General features: G+C 49.6%; 6 protein-coding genes across 6 annotated transcripts; 3 read left to right on the top strand and 3 right to left on the bottom strand.

Annotated features, from left to right (window-relative positions):
- Positions 1 to 1,742: 1,742 nt before the first annotated feature.
- VTN77DRAFT_8256 (uncharacterized protein) lies at positions 1,743 to 3,679 on the bottom strand (the record flags this gene model as incomplete). The annotated part of the gene is made up of 3 exons (XM_069424734.1): positions 1,743 to 2,654; positions 2,722 to 3,231; positions 3,437 to 3,679. 3 exons carry the CDS (start codon positions 3,677 to 3,679, stop codon positions 1,743 to 1,745), a joined length of 1,665 nt encoding a protein of 554 aa, XP_069281018.1.
- A 671-nt stretch (positions 3,680 to 4,350) lies between these two features.
- On the top strand, positions 4,351 to 6,511 carry VTN77DRAFT_8257 (uncharacterized protein; the record flags this gene model as incomplete). The annotated part of the gene is made up of 4 exons (XM_069424735.1): positions 4,351 to 4,623; positions 4,676 to 5,627; positions 5,684 to 6,113; positions 6,208 to 6,511. 4 exons carry the CDS (start codon positions 4,351 to 4,353, stop codon positions 6,509 to 6,511), a joined length of 1,959 nt encoding a protein of 652 aa, XP_069281019.1.
- Positions 6,512 to 6,884: 373 nt separating this feature from the next.
- Positions 6,885 to 8,590, bottom strand: VTN77DRAFT_8258 (uncharacterized protein; the record flags this gene model as incomplete). The annotated part of the gene is made up of 4 exons (XM_069424736.1): positions 6,885 to 7,702; positions 7,883 to 8,225; positions 8,288 to 8,431; positions 8,507 to 8,590. 4 exons carry the CDS (start codon positions 8,588 to 8,590, stop codon positions 6,885 to 6,887), a joined length of 1,389 nt encoding a protein of 462 aa, XP_069281020.1.
- A 533-nt stretch (positions 8,591 to 9,123) lies between these two features.
- On the top strand, positions 9,124 to 10,039 carry VTN77DRAFT_8259 (uncharacterized protein; the record flags this gene model as incomplete). The annotated part of the gene is made up of 3 exons (XM_069424737.1): positions 9,124 to 9,195; positions 9,267 to 9,697; positions 9,754 to 10,039. The coding sequence occupies 3 exons, from the start codon at positions 9,124 to 9,126 to the stop codon at positions 10,037 to 10,039; spliced, it is 789 nt and encodes a 262-aa protein (XP_069281021.1).
- Positions 10,040 to 10,452: 413 nt separating this feature from the next.
- On the bottom strand, positions 10,453 to 11,369 carry VTN77DRAFT_8260 (uncharacterized protein; the record flags this gene model as incomplete). Its single annotated transcript, XM_069424739.1, has 2 exons — positions 10,453 to 11,207; positions 11,264 to 11,369. The coding sequence occupies 2 exons, from the start codon at positions 11,367 to 11,369 to the stop codon at positions 10,453 to 10,455; spliced, it is 861 nt and encodes a 286-aa protein (XP_069281022.1).
- A 242-nt stretch (positions 11,370 to 11,611) lies between these two features.
- On the top strand, positions 11,612 to 15,824 carry VTN77DRAFT_8261 (uncharacterized protein; the record flags this gene model as incomplete). The annotated part of the gene is made up of 3 exons (XM_069424740.1): positions 11,612 to 11,851; positions 11,909 to 15,452; positions 15,547 to 15,824. 3 exons carry the CDS (start codon positions 11,612 to 11,614, stop codon positions 15,822 to 15,824), a joined length of 4,062 nt encoding a protein of 1,353 aa, XP_069281023.1.
- Positions 15,825 to 16,710: the final 886 nt, after the last annotated feature.

The following is a 16,710-nucleotide window of genomic DNA, read 5'->3' on the forward strand; positions in this document are numbered from 1 at the left end:
CCTTTTTTTTGTTTTAATCTTGTTACGTTGTCATATTTATTTATTTTATTCTGGCAGTTCTGACAATTCTACTATCTTGCTTGTCTGCTTTTTTTAAAAAAATTCTTTCCTGATTGATTGATTACTAATGATGATCAAATCGAACCCTTTTTCTCTTTCTCTTTTCTTTTTTTTTTCCTCTTGTGTAAACTATTTTGTTTTTATTTTAAGGTTAAAAATCTGGATCCTGTGAATCCCTTTCTTGTTCACGTTCCTTTTTTTATTTCCTTTTTTTTTTTCTTTTTGTCTTTTTTGTGTGTTTGTGCCTTTGTCATGTTACTTAATTATTATCTCGTGGTCATCAGAATCGAGAGACTTGAGCCGAGGTACCTACTAGGTACAGTACCTAGGTGGATTGTTAATTGATTGATTGATTGATGAATCTGATTCAGTCGTTTTTGAGAGTGATAAATGACATGACAACGAATCAGTTGTTTCCAAAAAAAATTGATGTGCCAGCCCAGTAGCGGTCCAAACGAACTTATCTGTAAAGAAATCAGATTACGGACTCAACAGCAAACATACATACACAGCATCGTCAACACTCAGTAGACGAGATTGGACCAAGCGCACGATCTACCACCTGTAGGGAGTAAGCGGAGTAGGGAGTATACCTTGTTTAGGTCCGTTATATGCTGAGCTCTCATGATTCTGAATACTCAGGCTGCGGGTGTTCCTGGGGGGTTTGCGGATAAAATAGATAAGATACCTAGGTGGACATTCGCCGAATTCTTCACCTAAGGCCACGCACGGAGTGCCAGCTTCGCTTTTCTTTCTTTCTTTCTTTCTTTCTCTTCCCAATCACAGCAGTTTATTTACGACGGGCATGACACTGGACAGATGATAGCTACGCTACAATCGTATATAAGTGCGTAGGATTAGATTACTTCGACATCTCGTTGTTCTGTTCTGTCCTATTGGTGGAAAATGAACCGTCAATCCAGTTGTAGTTGTTTTCTCCGTAGCAATGCTGCGTAAACCTTACAAGTAAGGGAGTCTGGTTTGAACAGACAGGACAGACGTCTTGAGAAAACCCAGTTTAATTTGATTTAAGCTACCTCGACAGAGAACAGAACGACCCACCAAAATTTTGGGCTCTTTTTTTCTCCATCACAATACGGAGTAGGAATACTCTGCTCGAGTGCCTTTGCCACGTGACGGAAATATGTCTTGCCGGGAAAAAAAGAAAAAAAAGACGTACATTTGGAAATAGTAAAAAAGAAGAAGAAAAGAGAAGAAACAAGAAAAAAACCTAATCGAATACAAGAGTACGCCTGGTGTATGAAAGATCATGCGACAAAGTGAACATGGGGATTACATGACTGTGAATCTTGTTTATCGTGCGTGCGTGAAACCATCATAATAGCAAGGGGAGATCCGTGGCGCTAGGAAAACATGTCTGGGAATGAGGCCAGGGAATACGGGGTCGTACTCAAACGCCGCGAGGGATAGGGGAAAGGGCGGAGGAATTTGAATTTGCACGGGTCTGGGTGGCACTTGCAAAGGGGAATGCGGCGTTGAAGCTCGAAGAGCTGAAGGGGGTAGACCTCGATCAAGACAGCTTCAAAGGTCCCAGCTTTAGCTTGATCGCACAACTGAGCGTGAAGGCGGCGCTGTGTCGAGAGGTGATGCCGGCCTGGAGGGCGAATACGCCCTGGGGCAGTGTCGCTCCACTTTCTTCAATCTCTGGTGGAGATCCATGCTTACATATCCATGGAATCACCGCCGTTGGCGAAGTTGAAACCGCCTGGTTGCTGCTGAGTGGTACCCAGGGCAAATCCAGTTTGAGTCTGTTGGGGAGCAAGCTCATCGATGTCACCAGCAGTCTCATCCTCATCGGAGAAGTACTTCTCGATGATGTTGTACGCCTTCATGTAGATCTCCTCGTTGGCATTGTTCTGGCAATCGTGGATCTTCTCCATACCACCAGCCTCTTCGATGAAGAGAGCATAGCGGTTGACAGCGGGCTCGCCAGGACCGGCAGCTTCTTTGTCCATCTCGCCCACCTTGAGGATGTTCTCCAGACCATCCAGGGCCACCTGGATGATTTTGTTGTCTGGGCACGCGAGAAGATCGCACAGAGGCTTAATGCATCCTTGAGAGACAAGGTAGCGGATCTGGTCTGGCTTCTGGAGACCACCAGAAGTAGCGTTGGAGATGGCCCAGCACGCTTCTTTACGTGTCTTGAAGTCACCGTTGGACAGCAAGTTGATCAACGGGGGAATGATGTTAGCGTCAATCACGGCCTGGATCTGAGCCGAGTTTCCGGCAGTGATGTTGGAAATCGTCCAGCAGGCCTCCTTGCGAATTCCATCCTTGGTGGAGCTGAGAAGAGAAAGCAACGCGGGCAGAGCACCACAGTTGATGATGACCTGGGTCTGAACATCATCGCCGGTGACGATGTTTCCAACGGACCGCAGGGCGGGGGTCTGAACGGAGGTGGAAGCATGCATCAGAAGCTCGACCAAGCGACGAGGGATTCCTGCTTCAATGACTGCCTGGATCTTGTCGTTCGAGCCGTCCGACAGATAAGAAATAGCCCAGCAAGCATCAATAAGAACTTCATCATCGAGCATGTAGATCAGCTTGGCGAGAACGGGCAGAGCAGGCGAAATCTATATCAGTTTGTTAGCAAGGTCGACCACAAATAGCAGTTTTCAGTTGGTGCGTGGTATCACTTACGGTATTCCAGTCCGGCTGCGGGGTCTTGCCGCGGCAGAAGTTGCTCAGAGTCCATGTAGCATTCCGCAGCAGACTCAGCTTCCGGCCCTCACTGATCAGTTGCAGAAGAGGACGGAGAGCGCCAGCGGCGAGGACATAATCACGGCACTGAGGGCTATCACCGGCAATGTTACCGAGAGCCCAGACTGCCTGTTCCCGAACATCGGGCTCTGGGCTGCTGAGGAGCTCGACGAAGATGGGCACGGCGCCAGCCTCAATAACAACTTGAGTCTGCTGAGCAGAGCCAGAGGCAATGTTGGTCAAGGCCCACGCTGCTTCGAACTGGACCAGGGTGTGAGGAGATCGAAGGAACTCCACGAAGCGGCTCACGACACCGGTCTCGATGACCCGCTCGATGGGAGGGTTGCGTTCTTTCGACAGGAGCTTTCTGAACTTGGTGGTAGCTTGAATCTGCTCATCGATCTGGTCGGAGAAGACTCCTTTGACCATCTCCGGGAGCTCCACATTGAGCTAAAAAAGACACAGACAACGGTCAGCTCCATTATTCCCTTCATATTGACTATGCGTGCGCAAGCAAAACAAACACCATTAGAGATCCATGTCAATATTAATATTAAGCAAGGTGTGATCCCTGTGGCAGAAAAAGGCGAAACAAAAATAAAAAATAAAAAAATTACAGAATAGAAGATAGAGAAATCTAGCAATAAAAACATACCTCATTCTCAATGGAGTTCCCCTCTTCTTCATCACTGTCGGTGGCGGCAACCTGGCCAGCTCCAACACCGATTCCACCATCGCGGGTTTGGATGCCTCGTCGTTTGGCAAGGTTCTCTTCTCTCTTCTGCCTCCGAATTTCAACCTGTTGCTCTTCGCGGCGACGACGGAGCTCGTCTGGCTTGAACTGATGTTTCGCCTTAAACTGGGTACGGCGATGCTCTGGGATGTAACGATCCGCCATGGTTGCTGGACTTCAGATGCAGTTGTGTTAAAGTCTGGTGTGCACGGGTCTAGAAGAAGATAAAAGTCTGCAATCCCAGGCTTGGGGGGGAGGGGAGGGGAGTAAGGCGCAGTGAGGGGGGAGGTGCGGGCAGAGTTGGTGGAGGAGGGGAAAAATGTGTTGATGCTTTTGAGGTGGGTTGCTCACGGGATGATTGGGCTGTTTCCAGTCACTTCCTGATTAAGCGCCACCTTCCGCCTAAGCGAATTTAGCGCCCGACCGGACGAGGAAGAGCAATAACAAATAACTTTCCTAACTACCCACAGCAGTCCAGACCAGACAAAGACACTCTGCCTTGCCACCTGGCCTGCAGCTGTGGCTGAAACTGAACACGCCCGGCAAGGTGAATGAATGCCGCCTCTGCACTCTGATAGGCCCACCATGGGTGAAGCTGTTGGCCATCGGAGCTTCCCAGGAAGGTGTCTGCAATGAACCAGGCCTTGTACCGGCAATTTGGATAGCCTTTTGATGGTGTTTTGATCTCTCAAGGTCTAGATTTTTCAGTCTTACTCTTCTGGTCTATTGGTTCTCTGCTTTGCCCGCGAGTTACAGTACTCGGGGCTATCTTGGACTTGTGAATGCTAATGGAAATCGGTCATTCGGGATTGATATAAGCTACGATACAACCTACGATGCCCGCATCACTGCCATCTCTTCCGCCGAAATTTGTTGGTGTCAACACTGCCCGGTCAGGACAGGGCTATGTCAATGTGATAGGAGTTGTCGTGGATTGCCTGGACAAAACTCGGTCCCGCGGCTCTTCATTAGTCGTCACTTTTACCATCAAAGACTCAGACTTGGAAACGAAGTCTTGGGACGGACTCAAGATCAAGTATTTCAACGATAATGAACATTTCTTACCCGACTTGAGACTCCACGATGTAATCCTGCTGCGGAATCTTAGGGTCAGTCTATTCAAAGCGACCTACCGTCCGTGTCGACACTGACGCGTCGCAGATACGACCTCACCAAGGGGCGTTGCTAGGTGTGGCTACGCAATGGGATAGGGTCCCATGGGCCATTTTCCGTCAGCGCGAGGAATCGGGGCCCTCGGTTTCTCTCATCTGCAGTCCCAACTCTGTTGAGCCGACTCCGCAAGAGAAGGCGTACGCAAATTCCTTGCTGAATCTTGTTCAGGCGAGGTCCACAGAGCAACCTCGCCAAGAGACCCCTGACAAGCGGCCTTCCGTGACACAGGCTGTATCTCGCGAAAAGACCACCGGTATCAAAAAACGAAGTTTTTCACTGATCAAGGACGTCTCTGGCGAGGTGTACGTAGATCTTGTCGTTCATGTGGTGAAGACATTTCCCGAGCAGGACAAGTTTCTGCTCTACGTTACAGACTATACCACAAATAAGGCGTTATTCGAATATGCCCAGTCTGATGATGAAGACCAAGGTCGTCCAGGAGACGAATATGGTTACAGACCACGCCCGAAAAGACGTTGGCAAGGACCGTTTGGACGAATGACCCTACAAGTAACACTTTGGCAGCCCCACGCTTATTTCGCCCAACAGAACGTGAAAGAAGGAGATTATGTGTACCTGCGTAACGTTCACATTAAGCAGCCAGAGGGTGGTAATGGGATGATAAATGGCCGCATTCATGGCGACCGTGTCTATCCCGACAAAATATGCGTCAGCCTGATTGCAGATAATGACGACGATCCACGTGTCAAGGAACTTAAGAAAAGGAAGCAAGAGTACTGGAAGCGCCATAAGCTGGATAAGGCTCAACTGGCAAAAGATTTGGGGAACCTTGACGACGGCCAGCAAGAACGGGATTCGAAGAAGAGTGCTAAGAAGAGAAAGAAAGAGCAACAGCAGAAAAAGCAACCAGTAAGGGAAGAGGGCCAGACCGAGATAATGACGACCCTCAACGTCAAAAGATATGAACCTAACAGCAACAGTAAGCTCTTCTCGCGCTTTTGCTTTCTGTTGAGGAGATATCTGACCGTCACACAGTCAAAGCCTGGCGTCCTAGCCTTCCCAGTCGATCGATTACGGATATATTGATGAATGAGACACACAACAACTCCCTACCAGGTGGCATCGAGTATAGGCTACCCTTTCAAAACCTCACCTACCGCGCCACTGTCCGCGTTGTAGATTTCTTCCCCCCAAAGCTCGAAGACTTCGCCGTTCCGTACAATCCTGAATATTTGGTCCTTTCCGATTCTGACAGCGACGGTCGAGATGGTGATGGTGATGATGATGATGACGAGTCGGTCACGGAAGGAAATGCCGGTCGGCGTCGTCGTCGCAGCTGGGAATGGCGGTTCTGTCTCCTCGTCGAGGACGCGAAACCAGCTCCTCCCGGGCAGCCCAGAGACCGAATGAAGCTCTTCGTATGGGGAAATGAGGCCGTGCATCTGCTCAGGCTTGACGCTGTCGAGTAAGTCCTAGAAAAAACCACAACCACCGTCACCAACATCCCGAGAGCTGGACGATCGTCTAAATGAATTGGATGTGACTGACAATAAAACCAGCCTCCGAAAACACCCGCACAGACTCCACGAGCTAAGGGAAAAGCTTTTCATTCTATGGGGAGATCTAGAAGAGCGCAAAAACGCCAGTCCCGATGGGAGAATCGATCTTGAAAACCCCCCCTCCTCGAAACCATTCACCTGCTGCGTGAGAGAATATGGTGTCCAATGTTCATGTCATGTGACGCGTCGCCATGGGCAGCACGACGAAGACGCAATGACAGACGATGAGGACGGTGGTCGTCACAAGAGTGGCTGCCTTGGTTGGGAAAGGAGATTTGCTCTGCATGGGACTACGATTATGTAACGACTACTATATTAATTATGAGGTTATTTTATTTTTGGGGCTCGAAGAGATGGATACGGATACCTATGGCTTTACTAATACTTCCAGATAACTAATTTAAATTAATCTCCCGAAGTGTGTTTGTCACTAAAAAAAACCCCCCCCTCTTTCTCATCTTCTCCTGAGGGGCATGATCAGTAATTGATAATAAGTGCGACGCCTGGATAGAAGCAGGGTATATTATGGCAAAGAATTTTCGCAGCCGGCTCAAGGTACCCACGTCATACTATCAGGAAGAAAACCAATGAATTGAAAGACTCAAAAATACGCCAACGCTTCCTGTCAGAAAAAGGGGTATCCAGAGCACGATGCCGCCAGAGACCAGGTCAGATTTTCATATTTTAGTAACTTTGACGACTGTGGTATCAATGCCGTGCTGGGAGGGCTCAAAACGACAACTGTTGCCCCAGAAGCAATCCTTCTTACCAGGTTCACTTAGTGGACAACGGTGGCCGTAAATACATTTAGGGTCATCGCACTCCATCCCAAAACGGCAAGGGGTCATGCGAGCAACTGCCTGTAAGACAACCCGCTCATTCTTTGTCAGCTTGTGGGTGTGGTCATGATGGCAATTCGTATTCGGACAGTCGCCCAGCAGGAAATGGAGATTGCACAGTTTCATCTTCTTGATGCGGCTCAGCTCCTCTTTTGGAATAGACTTGAACTCGAAGCGATCGATTCGCTGGCCATACTTATTTCGCTCCACAACATTCGGCGGTGACGAATTGACCGGTTTAGAAGACTGAAGAGAAATATCCCCGGGGTTCGATGCCGTCACAGAAGCCCACGAGGAACCTGGAGTACTGGAGCTGGAAGAGGTTGTATTGGTGGAGGTCCTAGTGAGTGAAGCTGGTCCCTGGTGGGGTGAAAGCAACGATGGGTGTGCAACCTGAGTCTTGGGAGTTCCCTTGAAAGCCATACTTGGAGTAAGCTTGGAGGTTCGGAATAAGTCCTGGAACTGTGTCACACGATAAGAAGCCTTGATGGATTCGAGTTCTCTCTCGAAAGGAACTCCTTCGATGAGTGATATCCGCCCTGTGAGTTCCAAATCTGCCAGCGTCTCCTCCAGGAGTCGAGCGTATCCATTATCATGAGAGCATCCCAAAAAGATCTGATGGCAGTGACAATTGTATAAATTGAGTTTAAAAGTTTCTGGTTCCACATCGTAGTCAGCTTGGGATTCACGACGGGGGCATGGCCATTACCATGGATTGGGCACTTGGCCAGAGAGGAAATCAATCGAAGAGACAGTATATACTCGCAATGACGTATTTCTCCTACAAAAAAGAGGGGGAATAAAAAAAATAAAAACTCCAAACTTTCGGCACGTACCTGCAATTTTATCATCGGCCCTATCTTTACCAGATCCGACATCTACAAAATCAAAAAGCAACCGACTCTCATTGAAGCCCCGGACGAAATCCTCCATCAGCGAAGGCGTATCAATAATGCCGGCCTGGTAACAGGCATTGCCTAGTCCCTTCACATTTGCATAGATTCTCGTAATTATTTTGGGTGAGGAGACGTTTGGAAGGTTTCGCGATACGTATTGGGTTAAGGCGGCCCAAAGCTGATTTGCAGCATCTTTGCCGCCTTGTTCACCATTCTGAATGAAGTGATCTTGAAATATCATGCCATCACCATCCAACAGGACAATAATGAAAGGTTCACGATCCTGGCAATGAGGGCACACATGATTAGTGATCAGCAATGTACTGAAGGAATGCAAACACTTACCATAATTTTCTTAATTCTCTTTATCTGATCCATCAGTTCCATCTCATGAATTTGGATGTCACGATTAAAACGTGTTTCCCGCTCATGGTCGAGCTTCTCCTGCTGGTATGCTTTTTCTAGCTCGCTCAACCGGTGTAAGAGTTCCTGGGTTTGGTGGTCTTACGATGAGAACGAGAAGAGATGGAACTAAGATAAAGCAGGAAGGAAATGTCTATTTACCTCAATAAGATCATTTTTGCTCTGCTCTATCGCCTTGACTCGCTCATAGCGCTCCCAGAACGCTTGAGCACTGATGCCTGGCATTCTCAAGCTTGGTAGCTTCCGGAGAGCTCTGGAAGTTGAGCTAATAAGAATAGGAAAAGGGACGAGAGGGGCAAGAACAGAAATTTCTCAGAAGAGGGGAATGAAGGACTTCAGCCTGGGCTTCCACAGCTCAACAGTTAAAATAGATATCCAGCAAGTGAATGCTTCTCTGTGAGATTTCTGGTGCTGCCCTCACCTTTGTGTCTGAGATTGATAGCACGGCGCTAAACCGCCAACCCTGGGGCCCGCTTGCCAAATCACGGGCAATGTGCGGGGATGCAAGCCAAAGCCTTAGCAGCGTGATTGGCAAGCGGCGTGCAATCCATGCTCTTTGTTGGCGACAAACGAAGCAAACTCCCGAGAGGCGGTGTAGCGCTAATTGCTGGCAGTTTCGGCCATTCAGGCGTAAGGCTACGTGGAGAAAATCAACCTGTCAATCTTCCAGAATTCCTCTTCCTGGCCTGTCCTACTCTGGCTTGTAGCATTTCTCTCTCGTCTTGTTGTCACCCCGTGTCGGTCCGGTCACAGTCATAATGGGTCGCTTCGCCTTCCTCCCCCTGGCGCTGTTCTCGCTTCAGGCCCTGTTTGCCGGTGGTCGTGCGACAGTAGGTCCATTCCAGCTCTTAACTTTCGCGACTGAATATCGATATACTCACATGACGCGAATGGCATTTAGGAAGAGCCCGAGAAGGTCGAGGCACCTGCTGAGGCCCCGACGCTGGCTGTCTCCGTCCAGGCTTCTTTCCCTGCCTCTGAAATCTTCGGCATCAAGCTCGTCAACGGGCAGCCGACGCAGGCCCTGCTATCCTTCAGCAATGAGGAGGATGCTCCTGTGACTGTGAATTTCATCGGCGGAAGTCTCTGGACTCCGGACGAAAACAGCCGCATCGTCCGTAATCTGACGACAACGAGATATGGCGTCGAGATTCCGGCGGGTCAGAAGGAGACTCTCCCTTACAGCTTTGCAACGGAAATGCACCCCCAGGACCTGACACTGACCCTGGCCTCGGTCATCAGCAACAGCCAAGGACAGTTTTTCACTCTCCAGGCGTTCAATGGCACCGTGAGCGTTGTCGAGCCAGAGACTAGCATCTTTGACCCCCAAATGTGAGATCAGAGCCTCGAAGTTGGTTGATTGTTCATCACTGCTAACTCCTGGACAGTATTTTCCTCTACTTCTTCCTCCTGGCCTTCTTCGCGGGCATCGTCTACTTCTTCTACACGGTTTGGATTGCGCCGTACTTCCCACAGAAGCGCAGGGGCAGGGGTGGTGACAAGAAGTTCGCTGGTGGCGCAAAGAAGGCCGAGTCTACTGATGCTGCGAACGGTGCTACCGCCGTTTCTTCTGCAACCACCTACAATGCGGAGTGGATCCCGCCTCACCATATCCAGAGACCCGAGGCACGGAAAGTGAAGGGTGCACGATCCAAGAGCAAGAGCCGTGCCTGATTTATTCCCTACCCGAAGCACCGCCTGACCGACATACTCTGGGATTGGATTCTCTGTCTTGACTACATGTGATATCAAGCTCTAGAGGTATTGTCATATGTATGCTGAAGCGGAGTGCTCGAGTTCATCCCAGGCACTGGACCTCTCATAATGCGGTTTTTATTCTAAAAAGAGAGGCACTGGTTAACCATTACCATTCAGTGGGGAGATGTATTATATGCAATTTTTTCGCTGTGTTCCGCACGGTCGCCTGTCATCTTAGACAAACTATATTTCTGGGCTGCCTTTGAAAACAGCTCGAATTGCCAATGAATTCGACGTCGTCATGGATTTTGGTCATGAGTGTAAAATACGGCTACAATGTTTACTGTTCAAGACACGATTGGTTTTCGTCGATAAATTTTTGCGAATCCCTACAATCGTTTCCACTCCTGAAACTCCTCCTCTAGGTGGTTCTTTAATTCCTGGAATTTGTTACCAAAGTTCCTTCCACATCGCCAACAAATGAAGTCCCGCTTCAGATAACCCTCCCTTCCAGGATGCCTCCGCACATCATCCTTCGCGAGCGGGAAATCATCCAGATCGATGAAGAATGGGGTCGTAAAGCTATTGTAGTGTTTGCGGTGTTTCAACCGATCGCTATGCCGGTCAACAGACAGGACGTGGATGTGCAGATGATTCATGGACGGGTGCGCATGGATCCCACTCATGATTTCACGCTCCCAGTCCCTGCCAGGCGGCAGCTCATCCACCGGGGGATCCTTGTCCATTGCTTCCTGCCGCGCTCTCTCCTGTGCGGACTCCTTGCCGTATCTCCTTCGCAGCTCGCCGGCCGCCAACGCGCGGAGCTTCTTCACCTCGGCCCGAACTTTGTCCAGGAACTCCGTGTCCTCAAATGCATCAAAAGGGTGCATGAGAGACTTTTCGGGGTCCCGAGGAAGGAGAAGGAGATGCAGCGATGACTTCGGGTACAGATCGTTGATTGCGACAAAATCGTCATTGTAGTAGACTACGGTTGAAGGAGGGTAGGATTCCGGCTTCTCAATGTAAGCTCCGAGCGCATCACGCGGTTTGAAATGGGACGTATGTGTGTGTTTGGAGGGAGCCTTAATGTTTTTTGTCTCCGCCTGCTTCAGCTGTTTGTTTTTAGGCGACATGAGCTCAGTGACTGGTGATAGACGTCAGTCGGTTCGGACAGCAACACGATGAGGAATTGAGGATTACAAGCATTTCGTTTTCCAGCCGTTTCTGGAGCTGACTGTGTAGGCACAGCCTCTCGATGCCCCGGGGCCTCAACATCTGAAGGATCTGATCCGGACATGTCCGCCATGATGCACGAGACTCGACGAGGAGTTACATATTGAGGGGAAGCTCCAGGCCCAACGTAGGTAAGTTCCCCGCCACCAGTATCAGCCCGATATGGTCTAGTGCGGGACAAAGCTAGCCTGGGGAATTTAAGATGATTAATTATTTGCTCCGCAACACAGCGGCGAGCTCTCTGCGAATTGTAGATTCGCTGGAACGTCTCCACGGGCGTCTTAATCGCTCTCTTGCGCACGTTTGTGTTGCAAAATGGGCCCAAAATCGAAGGGCAGCGCCCGTGGAGGACCGAAGCCTGGGACCAAACAGGCAAAAGCAGCCGCCGAACGGTCTGCTCAGAATGCGAACGCGCCGCAAAACGAATCTGATGCTCCAAAGAAGCCCACGGCGAAGGAAGTGATCGGTGGTGCATCATGGACGGGAAAGCTTCCGGTGAACATGCTATCAGAGCATTGTCAGAAGCAGAAATGGGAGAAGCCAGAATATACCATGGTATGGCCCTTAGCCTGCACACGTGCTTCAGCAAGCTAATGACCTTATTTGCAAAAGGACAAAACCCAAGATGGGTTTGTTTCAACGGTCATACTAAGAAAGGTTGATCCCAAGACAAAAGAATTGATCAGTATTCCAATGAAACTTCCTTCAACGCACAAGCACCTTGCAGTTCAACCCACCGCGCTCGAAGCTCGCCACTTTGCGGCCGCATATGCTCTGTTCCGTGTGTGCAATATGCGAAATCTACATACAATGATGCCGCCTACTTATAGGAAATTATGGAAGGAGGATTTCATGGATCTCAAGAATGCAGCTACAAAAGAGGGTAACGGCTGGTTGTATGAAGCGGACCCGTTCCTGGCCAAGCAGGAGCGGGAGAGCGCCGCAGCAGAACTTGCGAAGAAAGAAGCAGAGCGCAGAAAAGCACAAGCGAAAGCAAAAGAAAGTGCGATCGACTTGGGCCTGGGGACCGGTGGCGATACAAAGGGAGGAGGGAAAATCTGGTCTCAGGCACCCAAAGTGGACATGGGAACCAGAATGCGGCGGGATATTGAAGAGCTTTTGAGACAACACGCGATATGGAATCCCTATGGCGTCCAGATTCCCGAAGAAAAGCGTAAAGAAATTGTCGACGAATTTGCTCAGTTGGGATTTCGCCGCAGCCATGTCGAAGAGGCCGTTATGGAATGTAAGGACCGCGAAGAGGTGTTGGAATGGCTTTTGCTATATGTTCCTGAAGATGATCTCCCCCGCTGGAGTCTTCCAGAAGGTTACGCGGCAGGGATTAGTCTTGCAAGCGGTGACCTTGTTCGAGAGTCCAAAATCAAAAGGCTGGCCGCGGCGGGTTATCCGGTCGATCTGTGCGCCCAAGTTCTGGACAATCAAGGTGGAGATGAAGGTCTGGCTGCGGAGTATCTGCAAAATACCCTTGTCAATGGCGCGCAAATGCATTCTCCGAGTGTCTCTATCGAGGACGACGATGCTTGGGAAGAGGAACAACCCACGTTGGAGGCCATCTTTGGTGATCGTTACAAACGACTGTCCCCTACAGTGTGTGAGATCCAAGGAGAAATTTCCAATATCTCAGAGACAGTCACATTCCGATTCCAAAAGCCCTCCCGTAACTATCCTTCAACGCCTCCAGTTACTTCAATATTGGCAAAAAGCCTGCCTGCATATATTCGGCTAAGTGCCACCCGGCAGGCTGTACAACATGCTGAAGAGAACCTTGCGGGTCAGCCCATGATCTTCAATATAATAGATTGGTTGGAAGCCAACTTGCCTGGAATATTGGAAAATCCAGGCAAATTGCGTGATATCTCTCGGCTGGCTATCCCCCTGCAGAGTTCCACAGCAGTTTCACAACTACCTATAAGACCCGCGCGCAAGCAGCCCAAGAGTCTTGACCTGCGGCCTGGTTCTGCCCGTAGCGTTTCTATCCGTAAAGCGTGGGAAGAGAAACAGGCTACGCCTGCCCAGAGAGAGATGAATCGGAAAAGGGAGTCGTTGCCGGCTTGGGCCATGCAGGATGCCATCCTGCAGGCCGTCAACTCGCACCAAGTGATAATCATATCTGGCGAAACAGGAAGCGGGAAGAGTACTCAGTCAGTACAGTTCTTGCTGGATGATATGATTAAGCGCGATCTCGGGGATGTAGCCAACATTGTTTGTACGCAACCCAGAAGGATATCCGCCCTCGGCCTTGCGGACCGTGTTAGCGACGAACGATGTTCTTCTGTTGGCGAGGAAGTTGGATATATCATACGAGGCGATTCGAAAGTCAAGCCCGGTATAACCAAAATTACATTTATGACTACTGGAGTTCTGCTTCGCCGAATCCAAACGGGACAGGGTCCCGATGATGACATTGCCTCCTCCCTCGCAGACATCACCCACGTTGTGGTGGATGAGGTGCACGAGCGCAGCCTCGACACTGATTTCCTCCTCGCGCTTCTCAGGGACGTTTTGAAATATCGTAAGGACCTCAAGGTAATACTGATGAGTGCCACATTGGATGCAGATATTTTCACTCAATATTTTGGTGGACATGACCGTGTTGGTCGGGTCAACATCCCTGGAAGGACATTTCCTGTGGAAGATTACTATCTTGACGACGTGATACGACAGACGGGGTTCAGTTCGTCGTCATCTTTGGATGAAGACTCAGATATGAATGTCACTGTCAAAGAGGAGTCTTTAGGGAAAACCCTGCGCAATCTTGGGATGGGTATCAATTATGATCTGATCGCCTCTACCGTTCGATACATCGACTCGCAGCTTGGAAATGAACCTGGCGGAATTTTGATCTTCTTGCCCGGTACTATGGAGATTGATCGATGTCTGGCTGCGCTGAAGACGATTCCGAATGTGCACGCCTTGCCATTACACGCATCTCTTCTTCCAGCAGAGCAAAGGCGTGTTTTCCTAGCGCCCCCGAAAGGCAAACGGAAAGTCATCGCAGCCACAAACGTTGCTGAGACATCCATCACCATTGAAGACATTGTCGCCGTAATTGACACTGGTCGAGTAAAAGAAACCAGCTATGATCCGAAAGACAACGTGGTAAGGTTACAAGAAGTGTGGGCCTCCCAAGCAGCTTGCAAGCAACGACGTGGTCGAGCTGGTCGTGTAAGAGCGGGAACATGTTACAAGCTTTACACCAGGACGGCAGAATCCAACATGCCTGCGCGACCGGAGCCTGAAATCCGACGAGTTCCTCTCGAACAGCTCTGCTTGTCGGTCCTGGCCATGAGAGGCATACAAGACGCTGCGTCGTTCCTCTCAAAGACATTAACGCCTCCTGAAAGCGTTGCAGTCGAAGGAGCCCTGGATCTATTACATCGCATCGGTGCGTTGGATAATCAGAAACTGACCGCTCTGGGGCGGTATCTGTCCATGATCCCCGCTGATTTGCGCTGCGCCAAATTAATGGTGTACGGCTCTATCTTTGGTTGCATTGATGCGTGTGTCACCATTGCCGCGATTCTCACAGTGAAGAGCCCTTTCGTTTCCCCTCGCGAGAAGCGTGACGAAGCAGCAGCAGCCAGGGCAGCCTTTTCCAAGGGCGACGGCGACGTTATCACAGATCTCTCAGCTTATCGACAGTGGGCGGACCGGGTGAGAACCCAGAGCTACTGGCAGACGCAGTCGTGGTGTTCGGACAATTTCCTCTCCCACCAGACCCTCCGGGATATCTCATCCAACCGGGCCCAATTCCTGACCTCGTTGAAAGACGTCGGCATACTTCCCGTGGACTACAAGGACCCGACGACAAGCTCAGCATCAGGCACATCCCCAAGTCGCTGGGATCGCAATGGGAATAACACACGACTCCTCCGGGCGTTGATTGCGGGGGCATTCAACCCGCAAATCGCCCAGATCAGTTTTCCCGACAAGAAATTCGCCGCATCGATGACGGGCACGGTCGAGCTCGACCCGGACGCTCGTACAATCAAGTATTTCAACCAGGAGAACGGGCGTGTCTTTATCCACCCGAGCTCCAGCCTGTTCTCTGCGCAGAGCTATTCGGGTGGAGCTTCTTATCTGAGCTACTTTTCGAAAATGGCGACGAGCAAGGTCTTCATTCGGGAGCTGACACGTAAGTACAAGCACTATTCTTCCTCTCTTGATCAACCCCTAGCTAGCATGCTGCATGACACTCCAAGATAGGATACTGACGTGATATGATATAGCATTCAACGCCTACTCCTTACTCCTCTTCGCCGGCCCCATCGCCCTCGACACCAAGGGCCGCGGCCTCATCGTCGACGGCTGGCTGCGTCTCCGCGGCTGGGCGCGCATCGGGGTACTCATCTCGCGCCTCCGCATGATGCTGGACGATGTCCTGGCGAGTCGGATCGATAACCCATCGTTGGGTCCTGCCGAGAACGATAACGAGGTACGAGGCCACGAGGCTAGAGTAATCGACATTGTCAAAAGATTGGTGGAATTTAATGGGTTGGATCAATAAAAGAAAAAAGAGGAAGAAACATCATCTATATCTATACATACTGCGTAGATAGATACCTCCATCTTCTTGGACATTACCTCACTTTTTCGGGACGGAATGTAAACTGACTGCGTCCTCTGAAAGTGTGTATATATACTATTATATAGAGAGATACAGAGAAAGATAAGAGAGATCAGGCTGTTGAACAGTGTCAGCGAATACAGGCGAGTTCTCATAGAACCAAGCAAGCAGTCAAATAAATCCTATGTGAACAGTAATATAACTAAGATAGATAAAACTCAGGAAGCTCTCCATTGGCCAGGCGGGGCTTTTTATATAGACCCAATACCCAAAATTATGGGTGATTCCATTGAATTCTACATAAATAGCATCTTTGCAAATGTCTCAAGGTGAAGCCATTATCTATGATGATGCCTCAGGGCGTGGGCGTATCTCAGATACCAGGCATCGACAAAATAGTAGTTGAGAGAAGGAGTCTGTCAAGAAATAACTACCATATATAAAGAGCGTCACCATCCTCTATAGATAGATAGATAGATTGACCCTTAGAAGAGAAAAAGAAAAGAAAAGGATAAATCAAAACAGCGTACTCTATTCACTATTACGACTAAAGACATGAGAAGTATTAGGAAAACCCATTAAGATAGACAGCACTCACTCACTCACTCCTAACAATCAGAACAAAAAACGCAAGGAGAGAGAGAAAGACTCATGGCATATGACATAGCGTGGCTGGCTGCTGTTGACACTGACAGGAAAGGAAAAAAAAAAGCTTGTTCGCGCCCGTGCTCGTGATAACCCCCTGCTTGCTGCGGGTGGGCGGACAGGTAATGTAATGGTTGGTTAATTGTTTGACAGCCTTCTGACTGACTGAAAAACTGAAAAG

This window comes from Rasamsonia byssochlamydoides (genome assembly GCF_041956645.1).
Source record: "Rasamsonia byssochlamydoides strain NRRL 3658 unplaced genomic scaffold VTN77scaffold_7, whole genome shotgun sequence".
Taxonomy (NCBI): domain Eukaryota; kingdom Fungi; phylum Ascomycota; class Eurotiomycetes; order Eurotiales; family Trichocomaceae; genus Rasamsonia; species Rasamsonia byssochlamydoides.